This window comes from Tetrao urogallus, assembly GCF_951394365.1.
Source record: "Tetrao urogallus genome assembly, chromosome: 1".
Classification (NCBI taxonomy): domain Eukaryota; kingdom Metazoa; phylum Chordata; class Aves; order Galliformes; family Phasianidae; genus Tetrao; species Tetrao urogallus.
Window position 1 is genome coordinate 120390348 of NC_136813.1, and position 17001 is coordinate 120407348.

The 17001-nt window shown below is 39.2% G+C and overlaps 1 protein-coding gene across 1 annotated transcript in view; it reads left to right on the forward strand.

The window, feature by feature from the left end:
• Window positions 1-16687, forward strand: part of ANO2 (anoctamin 2) — a gene marked incomplete at its 3' end in the record, with an annotated part of 170124 nt that extends 153437 nt beyond the window's left edge. Inside the window, exons 19-23 of the mRNA XM_079543930.1 lie at window positions 5867-6019; window positions 6136-6188; window positions 8061-8242; window positions 15216-15321; window positions 16406-16687. Of these exons, the coding sequence (XP_079400056.1) occupies window positions 5867-6019; window positions 6136-6188; window positions 8061-8242; window positions 15216-15321; window positions 16406-16687 (776 nt within the window). The remainder of the gene's footprint in view (window positions 1-5866; window positions 6020-6135; window positions 6189-8060; window positions 8243-15215; window positions 15322-16405) is intronic.
• Window positions 16688-17001: the final 314 nt, after the last annotated feature.

The following is a 17001-nucleotide window of genomic DNA, read 5'->3' on the forward strand; positions in this document are numbered from 1 at the left end:
TGGATCTAAATTCTCAGGGTCAGGGAGCAGAAGATTATTTTCATTACCAATCTGGGGTCTTACTTGATGATCAGTGCCCATAATTTGGATCCCAAGTGGGTAGCCCATGTTGTCTGCAACATTCTCAGGGCACTGGGTCTGCCGTCTCGAGGTCTTTCATTCAGGTCCTGCAAGGTTTCATACAGTCTTTTAATGCATCCCTGCAGGGACTGGGAGTCTGTCTTCAGGGCAGCCTTAAGAATACTGTTATAACATTCAATGAGGCCTGCCCCCGTTGGATTATGTGGCAGGTAGAATCACCATTCGATGTTATTTTCTTCTGCCCAGCTCTGTATTGTTGCACCAGGAAAATGAGCCCCTTGGTTACTCTGGATGACTTGAGGTGTCCCGTAGGCAGACATCAGTTTAGTGAGTGCCTTGATGGTATATGCCTGGTTTGCTTTCGGTACTGGATAAGCCTGCAGTAGCCTACTTGCAATACTGATGCAGGTCAGGGCGTATCTCACTCCCTCAGACTGAGGAAGGGGCCCAATGTAGTCCTCTTCCCATCACAGAAGAGGGTTGTGTCCTCTAGCAAGATGGGCTGTTGTTTCAGGCAGCAATCTTGGTCTCCTCTTAGAGCAAGCGTCGCAATCCCAGCATGCCTAGACAATGTCAGGTAGCTGTATGAGCTGTCCCTATGCTTTAGCAGCTGCCCTTATTATCTTTTGTCCCACATGCCATAGCTCCTGATGTAACCAACGGGCAGTGTTCTCAGATGGTGAATTCTCAATCCATCAAACTCAGGACAGCGTGTCAGCTTCATCATTTCCCAGTGACTGTAGGAGCTGATGACCAAAAATATAGTAGACACATAGTCCTGTGTTTGACTGTATTCCATAGGTCTAACGACATGTCTTTGCCCCAGATTGGTTGGGCATGGACAGTCCATTCCTGGGTGGCCCTATGTCCAATCCAAAGAGTGAGCCCCCAGTACACAGCCCAACTATCTGTACAGATATTCAGCATACCATCCACATGACTGACAGTTCTGCCAATTGGCTGCTCTAACCATCCCCCTAGTCAAATTAGATTGTCTCGGTGGAGGGTTCCTATCATCAGAGATAGGATATTTTCCCTCCTGAACTGGGATCCTCTCTGGTGGAGCGACCAATGTTTCTTATGGTGCATCACTGTGATATGCCTCTGGGAATAGGATCTTCTGAAGTTCTTTTAATGATGATGAAGTCAGACAACTCTGGCTGAAGTAGGCGACCTATCACACCACTGTTTTTGCTTGGGCCACCCCTGTCTTAGGAAGGTGGGTCAGATCTTCACCCACCCCTGAATTGGCAGAGTGGTCTTAAGTAAAACTTCAGCCATTTGAGTTGTCAGCTCTACTGCCTGTAATGCAGAGTAGGCAGCCAATTGCTGTTTTTTTCAGTCATACTGTATCTTTCTTCTGCTCCGTTGCAGACCAGAAACCCATGGGGGTCCGAACAGACCTCTGGCATTGCCACAGGCTCCAGCCAAAGCCATCCTGAGTGACGTGAACGTCCAACTCGGCTGGGAGGGTAGGAGCAAATACACCCAATGCCTGGGTTTGGTTAACTGCCAGTTTCGCCTGTTGGAAAGTGTCCTGTTCTGTTTTCCCCCAGTCCCATAGCTGACCCTTTTTTAATTTTTTTTTGAGTCTGTACAGAGGCCTTAGCAGCTGTGCAAACTGAGGTATAAAGGAATGCCAATAACCCAATATGCCTCAAAACTCTAGCAGCTGCTTTGGTGTTGTAGGGACTGGGAACGCCTGAAACTTATCTGTGACAGCACTGGGTAGCATTTTAGTCTTTTCTGACCAAACCAGCCCCAGGATGTTTACAGGCAGGCCCAGACCTTGGACCTTTTGGGGATTTATAACCCATCCCCTCTGTTGCAAATAGACAGTTAATGAACATGCTGCCTGTCGAGTGAGTTGGATGTCAACAGGAGATCGTCAATATAATGACATAAGTTGACATCGTTAGGTTTTCTCCAATTAGCCAAGTCACATGCCACTAGATTATGACAATATGTTGGTGAACACACGTACCCCTGTGGCAGGATCTGAAAGGTCCACTGCCTGCCTCCTCACATAAACACAAACCAATCATGCGATTCTTCAGCCATTGGGATACTGAAGACCGCATTTGCTAAATCTAGGACACAACGGTAGGTTTTTATCTCTCTACTCAACGTGTGTCAACGGTTTACGGGCTGGTTCGGCCCGGTTCCGTGACGAGCGGGGCGGAGGGATCCGCAGATTCGCGCCTCCGGAAAAAAGGAAACAGGAGACCCGAAAATAATATAATAATATAATTATAATATAATTATATTATATAATATAATATATATATATATAATATATAATATAAAATAAAACAGCGGCACCGATCTGAGGAGAAACAAACTAATTTACTAAGTATATTATCGGAATGCAAGATAACACACTATAATACAATATAATCAGAATTGAAGCTAATAAATCAAATATAATGAGAGAGAGAATGTCCGAAAGGGGGATAGGCCTCACCACAACGCTGAGGTGAGATGCGCAGTCCAGTTGAGCAGCAGGGAGATGGGAGCAGCGCCTGCGACGAAGGGCAGGCGAGAAAAAGCAAGAATCAGGCGACCTTGCCAGGAGTTAAACCTCCTCTCCCTGACCGCAAGGTCCCCTGGGGAATGTAGTTCTTCTTCTCTTCAGGGCAGGTACCCAGGACTTGAGCATTGACAGTTAAAGTCCCAGTGCCCCACATGATGTTATGATGTGGAATACCAAAAGCCAAAAATCACAAAACCATGACAACGTGTCCAATAGGGAGGCAATATTGGGTATGGCCACATGAACAGGTGGCATGACCTTATTTAATTCTCTGTAATCCACTGTCATTCTCCATGTGCCATCCAACTTTCACATTGGCCATGTGGAGGAATTACATGGGCTGTGTGCAGGTCTTATAATGCCCACTTTTTCTAATTTCTGCACCATTCTCAATATTTCATCTTGCCCACCCAAGAGTCTATACTGTCTTACATTAGTAATCCGGTGTGGTTTCAGCAGGCAAATAGGCCCATGTTTCACGTGACCTCTTAATATTGCCTGCACCGCCTGGATACTGATACATCTCTGTCAAAGTCTGAGCTCTGCCACAGTTGTTTGGAGAGCCAGACCCCATAGAATATCTATGCCCAGGATGTATTCCTGGGCTGGGGCAATAGACACCTTGTACTCCTGAGGTGGGAGGCACCCAACCCCCAGTTTCAACCATGTTTGTGTGACAGGAACAGTCTGTCCTCCAAAACCACCATTCATCACTCTATCTCCATCAAATTTAGTTGGATCTCTGTAGATAGTTGATGTTCCTGCTCCAGTGTCCAATAATGCCATATCTCTCTGAATATTTTTTCAACAAATTGTTCATTCTACATAGGGCCTCCAGTCCCATCTGGAGACCCTAGGGGGACTAGCATCCCTCGTCACACCATGAACTGTGCTATGCCCAATTCCTTTGCTACCGGTGGCTCAGGCATCGTGGCCCTGAAGTGACTTTTTTTTTTTTATTAGGAACAATGAAATCTTCTAGGTTCCGTGTTGTTGTTGGTATTCTCTCTATAATTTGGTTATAAACCCTTGGTTTCTTAAGGTAGATTCTGAAATTTTTGATTGCCCTTTAGTAGTCTCCAAAGCTGGAGAAGGACATGGTTGGGCTGGGGGTCAATCTTAGCAAATCGGACCCCAACCCAAATTAAATCATTAAACATTTGTTTTCGGGAAACTCTTATGTGTCCCACCTGGGGAGCTCGAGTAGCTGGCGTCTTGGTTTAATCACTGACAGGACCTTGGCTTCTTCTAATGTCCAAATTTTGTACCTAGTCCAAAGGCGTTCTGTTTCTCCTAGGTCAGCCACTAACTGGGCAGCCTGCTGGACTACCCCTTCTGAAGCCACCAGGGGATTTAATATAGAGACTAAAGTACCACAGAGATAGGAGGGGGGCTTGCTGTAGAATTAAGTCTCTCATCCCCACTGAGAATTTGACCATGTCAGGGCCATCAAATGTGTCTTCATAAATTGCTTCCCATACACCTAGTTCATGGATATAATTATGAATGTCCTCCATGGAGGACCACATGCCTATATGTAGAGGTATACCAGATTTATTCAGCTATACCATACAGCAGGCCACCATTAACCGTTCTATTATAGAATAGTTTTCATTAAACACTGATTACCCGCATATAACTTCTGCTTGAGAGCTGGATGGACAGTCATGGTGGCCAACTTGGATATTTCTGGGCCATTCACCATAACACTTTCTGCCACAGAATCCCACAGTCTCAAGCTGGCACGCTGTCTCTAGGCTTCTGCTGAATTTGCTGCACTAAATCCATCAATTCTGCTGCTGCGTATGGCTGGGCTGTTATATGCAAGTGAGTCTGGGCAAAGGGCCACTGATCAGGCAGCACCCCTACCAGTCTACCCTGTATTTTCTTTGTGTTCTGAGTTCTAACAGGATGAACCTCTAGTGCATCTGCTGAAATTGGAGATTTTAGATCTAATTTAGAGTTTTCATCTTCTTGATCAAAGTCTGTTGATTCAGGAGTCTGGTCATTGTTTATTGACATGTTACAAACTTGACCTATTGAAAGAAGCAGAATTGGCTTTTTCCCTGTTAATACGCTAAGTTCTTGCTCTAACTTCTTGATACGGTCTCTCAAAAGTTGGTTTTCATTTGCTAAAGTATCATTTCAGCATGAATTAAAGCATTTAATAGTGGCCATGACACTGCAGAGACAGCTAATAGTCATTCTTCTGTAATTAGCATGTCTTTCCTAAGTTCCTGAAAGTAGTCTGCCACGCAATATGGGGAGATATCTCCCATAAAGCATAGGGGACCCTATTTTTCAGTGATAACTGCTAGTTCATAATAGGGAGATCCCACAAATCCTAGGATCTGACCCAGAATCACTTTATCTAGTGGGGTAAGGTTCTCCTCCGACCATTTATAGAAATTCCAAAGAAAGGACATGAAGTAATTTTTAGTATATTTGGCCTGCTGGCTCACCAAGTGTATAGTCGGTGAATATACAGTTGTTTTGATTAAGAAATATACAAGAAAATTAGGCTAAACAGGTTACCATGCTTAAGATGAATGGATGGAAAGCTTACCCTTGTCTTGGGCTTGCTGAGAAAATTGCAAGCGTAGCAATCTCCAAAAGAGTTCCTTCCCCAGTGGTTGTCGGTTCTTAAATGGGGTCTAGGAGAGGTGGAGCAAGGCTCCATTCCTTCTGGCAGCATAGGTGAATTGCTTTCACCTGTGCTCCCAGGGTTGACTCATTGCTCACCTCAGGTGATCAATCTGAGGTATAGGCCATATTCAGCATTCCCATACACTTCTCTTGCCATATTGCCACTACATTTTCCAAAGGAAGTTGTGATGAAATAAAGTTACTTTAGATTTCTTCCTTTCATGTATCATTCCTTCCTCAGTGATATTCCCTCAAGTATCATTTTCTTACAGGTTAAAACTGGAGATGAATAGTAGCATCGCATTTAACTGATTATATAGGAAAGCAGAACACACTGCAAAGTCCTTGTTCCTTATTAAATTTATTACCTATGTTGGCTTGTGTTGATGCAATATCAGAGGACTGTTAGGAACCATTCATAAAACATAGTGACAAACCTTCATCTCTCTCATAGCCTTGCTTTCCAATATATACTGCTGTGTTCCAGCTGCAAAGTGGAGTGTTGCAGTTTTTATCACCCACAGAGCTCACCAACATTTTACTGTCAGCTTTGTTTACCTGTTCTTTGCAAAGTATATCTGAGAACAATGCATGTTTCTCTTCCAGTTATCCAGTTCGGCTTTGTCACACTCTTCGTTGCCTCCTTTCCTCTGGCACCACTCTTTGCTCTTCTGAACAATATCATAGAAGTTAGGCTTGATGCAAAAAAGTTTGTTACAGAACTAAGGAGGCCAGACACAGTAAGAGCAAAAGATATAGGTAAGTAATGGAAAAACATTAAAATGATGAGAATACAAAGTATTCAATGGAGGGGAAAAGAAAAAAAAAAAAAGATATTACTAAACCCCTTAATAACTTCTGTTTTTCACTTACAGGAATTTGGTATAACATTTTGAGTGGTATCGGAAAGCTTTCGGTTATTATTAATGTAAGTATGTGATTTTAGGAGCTTAACTTATTTGTCTGACATGATGTAAAACTGATTCTTAAATGCTATAAAATATAATAAAGTCTAAGTTATCCAGTCCTTTCTTGTGGAAGTGTAAAACAGAATCTGAGTTATGAAGGAGATGACCATTTACTTACCTCATTTTCTATATACTTATGTTAGATAGGACAGGAAGAGTAATTCATATAAAAATAATTCATATGAATGGAATCTAAACAGACAACACTCCAGAGAGTTGATAAAGATTTATCAACTCATTCACTGCCATAATTTTTCTGTCACTCTGCTATGGTAGTTGTTGATATGAATAAAAAGGTTGTAAAAATAAAATCTAGAAGTACATTCTAGCCCCCAGATAGAAGAACAAGTGTTATTTTTTTGTTCTGATTTTTACAAATATGGAGGAATAAGTATAATTTTTCCCGTAGAATGAGTTTTTCTGGAAGAGTAGCTTTTTTATATTTTTCAGTTGGCTCACACATTTTCAAAGCTATGAAATGTGAGAAAGAATATTATTTAATAGAACAAGACTGATTATATGTAGAATACCTATATGTTTGGTGTACAGATTTGTACATAAGAATTATGTATGCTTTATGATTAAAAAAAACTCATGTGGAGGAGTTTAGTTTCAATGCTATGACTTTTTGATCCATAGATTTCAAAGCACTTTAGAAATGTGGCTAATTGTCATTACTAAAGGAGAATGTGTGCAGAGGTGCTATATAATTTATTTAATTTATTTAAAAATAACTTCCAGCACAGCAGCATTCTGTATCAATTTGTAAGCTATCGTTACAACTTAGGCAACTATAATGCCTCCAGAGAAGCAGAGTTGTTTGATGCAAGTCAAAGATTGTTCACTTAAGGCGTTAGTAGCTTACAAGATTTAAGGCAGGATATTTGTGCAGCCTTGCACATACCCATGGAAGTTGCTGTCAGGCATAGGTTTCAGACTTTCCAGAACTGATCTGTGCTGGATGAGCAAAGCAGCTTCTTGGTTTTATCTGAATAACTTTGCAAGTTTATGATCCCTGACTATTTACTGTCTCAAAAAAGAAAAGAAAAAAAAAAAAAAGAAAAAAAATCATAAACGTTTTTAATAATTAAAATTTAATTTAAATATCAGTTAGTTAAATATCAGTTAAGTTAAATATCAGTTTCTGTCTTGCTGACAGAAATGTAGGTCTATGCCCAATGTGAAAAAAAAATTGAATGCCCAGATCTGCTTCTTTTCTGCATATGAACAACGTTGATGCAGAACTATTTAGCAACATGTAGTTCTGAGCAAATCTGATAATTCTTGTTGATGTGATCTAGATACTCATTTGTCTGATTTACTCACTAGTTTCATTCCAGCATGATATCCAGTGGTGCTGAATGTTTAAGTCCTGCTCCAGAATGGAGAGTAGAGGATGATTTACACTCAAATGGTTTAACAGAGATGACACTGTGTATCAATACCAAATTATGCTTCAGAATATACCAACCAGCTATTATGTCTTACACTTTAAAGCTAAAGAGCTTCTAATGGCTTGAAAGAGGAAAAAAAGAGAAATGTAAAAGGATTAGTTGTTTTTGCTACTCTACGATCTGAGATATATGCCATCTCCCTAACTATTGCCTTCTGGAGGCACAAATCAAATTACTGTGTTTATATGATCACCCAGTGATTGAACCCCAGTACAAGGTCTGCCCATTTAACTTGCACTTCATCACTCTTCCAAACTTATTTGAACACGAAAATTATCACCTAAATTAATTTAAGCTGAGACACATTAGACATAGATTCACCATGTTGTCTCTTTTTTTTTTTTTTTTTTCCTCCATCTATTTGTGTGTGTGTGTCAGGCTTTTGTAATTGCTGTCACATCTGATTTCATTCCACGCCTTATGTATCAATATGCATATAGTCAAAATGGAAGCATGCATGGATTCATCAATCACACGCTCTCATACTTCAATGTCAGTCATCTCAAGGCTGGAACACAACCAGAAAACTCCCCATTTGCACAGGATATTTTATTCTGCAGGTAAAGTACTTCTGATGACAGTTTTCTATTTCTTTTGACAAAGTTTCCCCAAGTGGGAACTGATAATATTTGTGTCTTAAAAAGCTGGTTTTAAGAATTCTGCTTTTAAACTATTCTCCCAATGTTAGAAGGTGCTTAGAATGAGTTTTCCCACAAATTAAGAGGCAAAATATACAATTTTGCAGACTTAATCAAATAAAAAATCCCTTCCATATGTGTGCAAGAAACAATTTTCATTAAGGACAAAATTCAGCTTTTAAACTAGATTCTCACTAATTAGAACCAGACTTTCCTTTTTGTTAAGCTCAGTGTTTACTTTATGAGATCTGAGTTTTCAATATGCTCTGTCTGTCTGTAAAACCTGCACTGTTTCCTGTGTACAGATCTTATGCTTAAATTTCATCTTTTCAGGCTAGGGAAACAAGGGCCAACTACTAATAAATATGTTGAAAATATCTAGTCCACTACTCCTCAGAAAGAACAGAAAACTGTACTGTGGAGATAGTTATGGAACAGTTACAGTTTATAAAAGAAATCACTATAACAGTTCCAACACTGTCAGTGTAACCTTGCTTTTCCACAAATATATCTGTGAATTCAGGGAACCGCTTCAAGCTGATGCAGCTGAAGGCTGTTCAAAATTGAGCCCCATGGTCAGTGTTGTAGTCAATAGCCTGGTTCACTTTCCTTTCTGATTCACTTGGAGTCACACTGTATTTAGCTTCTGCAGTCACAAGAGATCATTGCAAAATTTCCTCCTTCATTTCCCTTTGAAGAGAGCTTTAATTTATATAGTTTTTACTACACAGACATCTTAAATCTGTCTCCTTTGTTTTGACACAGAGATATGTTCTCATACATCCTCTCTCTTATTCCTGATATATGCCATGGTTTTTGAATCTCATGTTTCTGACAGAAACCATCTGTAACTCTCCTAGTCCCAAAGCCAATTTCACCTCTATGTTTCCCAACCTCCTTTCTCCAACTCAGATTTTGGGTCTCCTGCTTTCGTTGTTTTACTCATGGATCAAATTTTTGCTGAAGTGTAAAACAAGGGGATTCTGAAAATCTGTCAGCATATTCTCTCAAATCAGTGGCAAAGCAGGGTTGCAAAACTAACTACCAAGAAGAGCAGAATGATTAGACAAATATTACAGGTGAAATTCACATCAGTTGCACCTTTCCTTGGAATATATTTTCATTGAATCCTGAGATACTGGCAGAAAATACTGCTAGTTATTGAAGATAGTATTGAGTGTTTTCTTAATAAAACTTCAGAATTCTTCCTGTCATTCACTTGACTTCATTCTCACTGACAAATCTGTTTTCAATATACGGATAGATTTCTCCCATTATTACTTCCAGTGATACATGTATTTCTGCATTTGTAACTTTTAAAATAAATTGTATTTAGAAAGTAGATGCAGATCTCTAAGGCAGCCAGATTTTTCTAATAGGATTGCAGTTAAGTTATGACTATCTCTTCTACAAATCTTTAAGAGACACTCTCAGTGTGACATGGAATGCTTGTAACTAAAGCTAGTTAGAATGCACACCTCTCTTGACAAAGCTTTTTATTCATCTTACAGTTATTGAGAGAAAAAAAAGTTATACATTTCAATTCAATAAAAAAATAAATAATACAATTGGTCTTACTTATTTGTTGAGTTTACTCTTCTAAAAGTAAAGACAAGCAACCATCTGAAGGTGAAGAGAGAAACTTACTTTGTAATTAGGCTTTTAACTTAAGTTCTGTAAATTGCCTTCTAGAGCAGTCTACCTCTTTTCATTGATTATTTAAGGGATCATATTCTAGTTAGATTACTGAAGTAGCCAAAAACGTTCCCTTGCTTCTATATGACTGCATATTTCTGAATTAAGACTACATTCCCAATTGCTACTAAATCAATTTTTACCATGCTTATTTTTCTGATTGAGAACAGCCCTGCAGTGAGGGATTTGGGGTCCTGGTGGATGAAGAGCAGGACATGGGCCAACAGTGTGCTCTTGCAGCCGAGAAGGCCAACATTATCGTGGGCTACACTGAAAAAGGAGTGGCTCACAAGGAGAGGGAGGTAATTGTCCCCTCTGCTTTGTCCTTGTGAGACCCCATCTGAGTTCTGGGTCCAGGCCTGGGGGCCCCAGTAAAGGAAGGATGTGCAGCTGTTGGATTGGGTCCAGAGGGAAGCCATAAAGATGTTCAGAGGGCTGGAGCACCTCTCCTATGAAGCAAGGTTGAGGGAGCTGGGCTTGTTTAGCCTAGTGAAGAAAAAACCTTAGATTAGAAAAACTTAGATTAGATGTTACAAAGAAATTTTTTACTCAGTGTGGTGAGGTATGGGAGCAGGTTGTGTGGAGAAGTTGTGGACGCCTCATCTCTGAAGGCATTCAAGGTCAGGTTGGACGGGATCCTAGGCAGCCTGGTGTAGTGTCTTACAAACCTACAAATGGTAGGGGAGTTGGAACTGGATGATCCTTGATATCCCTTCCAAACCAAGCCATTCTATGATTGTTTGATTTTCTTAGGAAATAATGTGTTTTGCTGAAATTGCTTGAGGAGGGGTGGAAGGAAGTTCTTTAATGAGACCTACCTATCTGTTCAATACCCATCTTACATAAAATCTTAAATATTTGAATGTAATCATTTTTGAGAAAGAAGTCTAGAAGTTGGTGTAGTCTGCACATGCTTATCTTCCACTCCTGCACAGGCAAAATATAATCATGCTTACGATCACATTAATATTAAGCAGTGGTATTTGTCTCACCTGCCTGTAATCCATGGAAAATATTCTTTTCCATTCTCTCCGTGGTCACTGGAGGCATTGTAAATGCAGAGAATAAATGCCGTCTATCTTGGGCACCTCTCTTAAGATTGCCTGTGGAATGTACATACCTGCTTACTTTGACTACAGATAAAGGCTAGATGAGTGCATATGGTTACGATTACTAACTTTTAGGCAGTTAAGAAAAGATAATAGAGCAGGAAATTCACTCCCAGTCAGGAACTTCTGGGAAGGAATCTGTGCTGCCTCTTATGTGGTCAGATGAGAGCTGAGAGCAGACAAAAAGAGAAAATAAAAGCTCTCCTGCATATAAAACTACTTGTGGTAGACAAGGTAAAATGTCTTAAGCTTCAGGGCTCTCCTCTTTCTTTGCTCATTATTCTGTTCCCGTGAGCTCTGCTATTTCCTGTGTTAGTATTTGCTATGAATTATTGCTTAGCATTATGTTAAGCACGAGAGTCTGCACCATCTCTATACTTGTCCCACCCACTAGTAAGACTGTGTAGCTCTTTATTGCTCTCTGTTCTTACCACGTTTTAATTTGTATTACAGAATTAGTGTGTGTTTTTCTTTGGCAAATTCCTCTATCCATATGAACCTCTCACTTTGTTGTGACTTCACTGTATTAACTTTGCAACTGTTTATCTGGTCTCAGTTACCGGACTCTGCTTCTGGAATATGACTCCACCAGTGTATCTGGAAATTCACTTCTCAGATTACTGTGGGTTTAATGGAGGAGGTGAAATACGGGAAGGGAATAACACATATTAGGTATAAAAGTAGTCCCTTCCTGGGAATATCAGGTCTGTGCTACCATTTAATAAATAGATTTAATAAATAGATTGCAAACATGCCCACGTGCTACTCTGAATGAGAAACAACTATGAAAGTATTTCTGTGCCCTTACCAGGAAACAGTTATGAAAAGATATCCATTCATTGTTTCATTATCAGCCACCTCATTTGCATCTTACCAAAGTCACAACTTTGTGTGGAACTACGATTGTGATAAAACATGAGGTATCTTGCTTGTGCCCCAGGAGACAGGCAACAAGCCCTGTCCCTTAAGCAGGAAAAAAAATCTGTTTTTCTGCTTCTGGCAAGTATGTTGGGAACAAGTTGACCTCTCTTAGGTTTCTGTGTTCTCTAGAGATAAACGTGGTTAAAATAAGCCTGAATTTGCTCTTTACGGGCATTGCCAGAGATTAAAGTATCTTAAAAATAACAATAGCAAACCAAAACCAACTCTCCCATCAAAAATACAGAATAGATTCGTTGAAGATTTTGAGCAGCATTTAATACAATGCTGTTTGTTTTAATACAATGCTCTTTGACACTGCTTCCAAAAAAAATTACAGTAGTGCCAATATGACACACAACATTATTGTATTTTTTTTTTCCAGAGCAAAATGGTCTCTGTGTAGCTGAAGGCAAATTTAAAGCAAAGCTTGCAAAGTTATGTGACATGACTCTAGTCCTTTTAATCTTCATAATTAGGTATGATAATGGAGTACATGAAAACATTCTGGTTACACTGAAAAGAAAAAATGTAGAAGATAGGGGGTAATTACGAGGACTTTTCCCTTAACATAACTCTGCTTCCATACTGAGCAAATTTATAAAATGTCTTTGAAATACTTAATTTCCTTACTGCCCTGGGATTCGTCTAACCTACACCCGGTGATCAGTACTGCATTCTAATTTTTTCCCTGAACAATTCTTATATACCTGTGCACTGATGAAACACTACTTCCTATTGTTTCAGTAACACTGTCTTCAATTTCTTGTTAAACACCGGCTTAAAAAGGAGACTAAACAGCTCAGCTTATTTAGATTCATTTGCAGTTCCAACTACCTACCCACAATCCACAATTCTGATTATTTCTTTCTTTTTTTACAAATAAACTACTTGGTAAATATTTCTTTCTTTCTCTGCATTTCTTTTACCTCTAGCTGCAGATGAGTTTTGTCTAAGTGATGCCTGATTCTTCTGTCTGTTTTCACTTAACTTCCCCAACATTTCCCTACTTTCAGTGTACAGTTTTCTTTATTCTGTTCTCTATTCTTAAACTGTATTGATTACTTTTTTTTTTTTTTTTTTTTTTTTTTTAAGTGGAATTAAAATGGAATTAAGAGTTGTTTGGTCTTTAAATTCAATAGTCTTTGGAGCATCAATTGTTTATTCTTTATGGCATACATTTTGAATGAAGCATTTTAAAAGCAAAGAATTGAAGAGATGAAAGAAAATACATACAAAGAATTCTGTCCATCCTCCCTCCCCCCCCCCCAAGAAATGTAGTAATGTATGTCATTACAAAAAACCTAGATTATTGAACTTCAAAGTTTCTCATGCTATGAAATAATTTAAAAGGGAAATGGGTAGCCAAGGCCCACATATTTTGTCTGTAACTCTGACAATACACCTTTCACCATTAATCATTTGCTAGTGTTCTGCTGTCTGTTGATTCAACATTATAAGCAGCAGAATTTCCCACTTGGCCAGGTGGCATTTTCACAGGATCTAATGTCCTGCAATGCTGTTATGATTTGTGAATCTCCAAATACATTAAATGGAAAGTCCACCACAGCTGGTGACCATTCCAGGTGAACCTTTGCTCAGTTCCAAGACTGGAATTGGCTTATAGTGCTAGACTAATTCCACAACAAACTTGGTAGCTTTCCTCGGCTTTGTTATTCAAGCATATTAAATTAAATGGAACTATTCTGGCCCTCACTGCAGCCCTGTTACACTGGTTTGAGAAGCAAATGGGATTACATGTACAAAAGATTGCAAGAGGGGAAATCTGACAATGCAGGCATAGCATAGGGCCAAATACAAACCCAATATAAGATAGGAATGAAAGCTGGGATACTGTGTATGCTGGGATATTGTGTACGCATGGAGTAGAACTGCACTGTAACCCAACCCAGGTAATGCTTACATATATTAAAAACAAACCTCTTTTAAATTTTTCTCCTCCTCTTCCTCCTCCCTTTCTGCATCACTGGTTGTAACCTAGGTACCTTTGCTTTGAAAAGCATTCAGTTGTCTCTGTCAGTCCTAAGGGCAAAATTTCTGCATAGTTATCATTTTCAACTGTGGTTGTTACTTCCCAAAGTGGAGCAATACACATGCCCTTCTTTAATCTTTTCTGGTGAATCAGTCTCCTTAGTCCCTCCATTTTTTTTGCTGAATTCCTTTCAGTTTGTTCCTTTTATCTCTTTTGTTCATATTATTTTCTTTCTTTCTCCTCTGAAATCCTCACAGCTGAATGGCTGAATGCAAAATTCTAGGTGTGGGTTTACCTGAGCTGTTCAGAGAAGGGATAATACCTCACAATACCATCATGCCTTCTGTATATATATATTCACAAGTAATACTAACCTGTTGCCATACTTTGCTATATTTCAAACTTGTACCAACCAGCTGACCACTACAAGCTGAAGGTTATTTTTATTGCATTTACTTTCAATGTTTATGCTTTCAAAGATCCTGTAGCTGTTTTATTTTTAATTATTTTATGTGTTCCCAGATTATGCTCAGTATGTTTTCTGTCTGTATTTCTTATTGCTTCCTATATTCCCTGCTACTTGCAAAGTTTTCCAATTTAGGAGCATCTGTTAGTCTGTTGTTTATTTCCAAATGATTCATGGTGATACTAATCGTCTTTGCACTAAGCCACCAAGGCTCTGTTTTATCTTATCTAAGGCTAGTCAGATATTTTAGGAAGTGCCTTTCTTGTGGCTTGCCTTGTCATTTATGCAGAGGCAGGAACCACAAGAATGTGAGTCAGATATTACGTTAGATAATTTACTCCCAAATTGAACTCAGGTGTGATGAATGCAAGCTTGTCTCCTTTCTTCTGAGAATGCCTTGGATTGTTTTCTGCTTAAGTTTCAATACTTTATTCCCTGTATACTGAGATCAATTTACAAAATAAATGACGCATTTTGAACTCAGAAAAATCTAAAAATGTCCAACACTAGAATAATATTCTGCTCTTGGTTACATTCAGTGGCAATAGCCCAGCTATAATTCTAGAGTTGTGTTATATAATACAGTTTAAAGTAGGAACATCTGGAAGATTTCATTTGTTAGATTTTGTGATTGGAAAATTGTGTTAATCAAAGCAGTTGGTATAGGACAATATTGCTGGAATTTTGTGACAAAGGAATTGTTTTCATTGACAGGTTTAAGGATTACAGAGAACCACCTTGGTCCCCAAATCACTATGAGTTTTCTAAACAGTACTGGGCGGTCTTATCTGCTCGCTTGGCTTTTGTTATTCTATTTCAGGTAAGTCTGTTAAGCTATGCGATTTTCTTCACAGGAATATTGATTAGAGATTGAAAGGCAAGTACCAAAGAAGCCCATTTTCAATAGAGTTTTTCTACTTGCAAATATTCAAACTGTTTTGCTTGTACTCAGTTTACTGGTCTTTCTGAGGTGTTGTTAGGCTGCAGCAAATATTCTCCCTTTGGAGCTGTGTGGCATAATTCCTCATGGAATTATTTTCCTTCATGGAGAGCAGTTACATAGCCTGCACAGGATCTTGAACATTTCGGGTAAGTGGGCTGTCTCAGAGTCAGTACTTAAATTCTATCTTGTGAAACATTATTCTTTACACATAACAAGAAATAAACAGAAATAATAAATCCTCTGAGATCTTTTGTTATTTTCTACAAGTCAACAGAATACAGTCTGCCCCAGCATGGAAAGTTCATTGGTTCACTGATTTGCTTTCATGGCTTATATTCTGAATGGCAAGAGCCTTCTGTACTCCTTCTTGACTTGGGATCTCTTGACAAGTTTAACCAGTGTCATCCCTGATACTGAAATCTGCCTGTCTTTTCTTCTCATCTGTCAAATATTCCTAAGTGTACCTGAGAGTCTTGTCTGGTTTATATTGCCATCTTCTGCTTCTTTACTCTGACTTCAGTAATTTTCCACCATGACCTGCAAGACTTTTAAAGCCAAATGGGTATGATGGTGTAGGAAAATGCTTCCAGTAATCCTGCTCTTCAGTAATGGATTCTGTACCAGCCTCAACAAACTTGATGTTGGGAGCTGAGTACCTTTGCACCTCTGTAAGGAATAAGACTATTTTAACTACTTAGGCAATTTATTTGATGAATCCAAGTCAAATCCTTTTTAGATCTGATGGAAACATGTTTAAATCAGTCTTATCACTGTGATGGAACTGCTTACAAATGTGAGTGATTTTCTGAAAGAAGGATGTCGTCAACCATATAATACTATGTGACTTCAGGAAAATGTGCTTGATATGTGCATCATACCTATACCTCAGGTTTGGTTTCGCTTTAGGGAAGGTGTTTTGTATTATTCCTTCTTCTTTTCTTGTATGTTTTTATGTTTGCAGAACTTGGTGATGTTCCTCAGTGTTTTGGTCGACTGGATGATTCCTGACATTCCCAAGGACATCAGTGAACAAATCAAAAAGGAGAAAAGTGTGCTTGTTGACTTCTTCTTAAAGGAAGAGCACAAAAAACTGAAATTAATTGGAAGCTTTATCACATGTGACAAGCGCAAACATGAAAGTGGGACCGAAGACCAAAGAATCAGAGCTGCAAGCTTCTCTCAGTTTAATCAGAGTCAGAAAGGCAGCATTGTCTCCTTCAGTTCACAGCACACAGAAGTGTGACTCCACAAGGGGGATAACCTCTGCAATAACTTTTTACTGTGTTCTGTGATTCTGAAAAAAGAAAGGGAAGGAGAGACAGTTAAGGAAGGAATGGAACAAAAAAGGGTGCTTCTTTTTCTTTCTTAGAAACTCCATATGTAAGTGTCTCTGTTACATTTTATATGTTATCTGAACTTCTACAGTTTCAGAGTTTACCAGTACAGGATATGGGCTATGTTGAGCCTGTAGCCGGTCCCCATAGTGGTGCCTATCAACTGAGTAGGTAAGCAGGAATGCTCCTCATTTATGCAGTCCCTGAATACATTCGTTGTGAG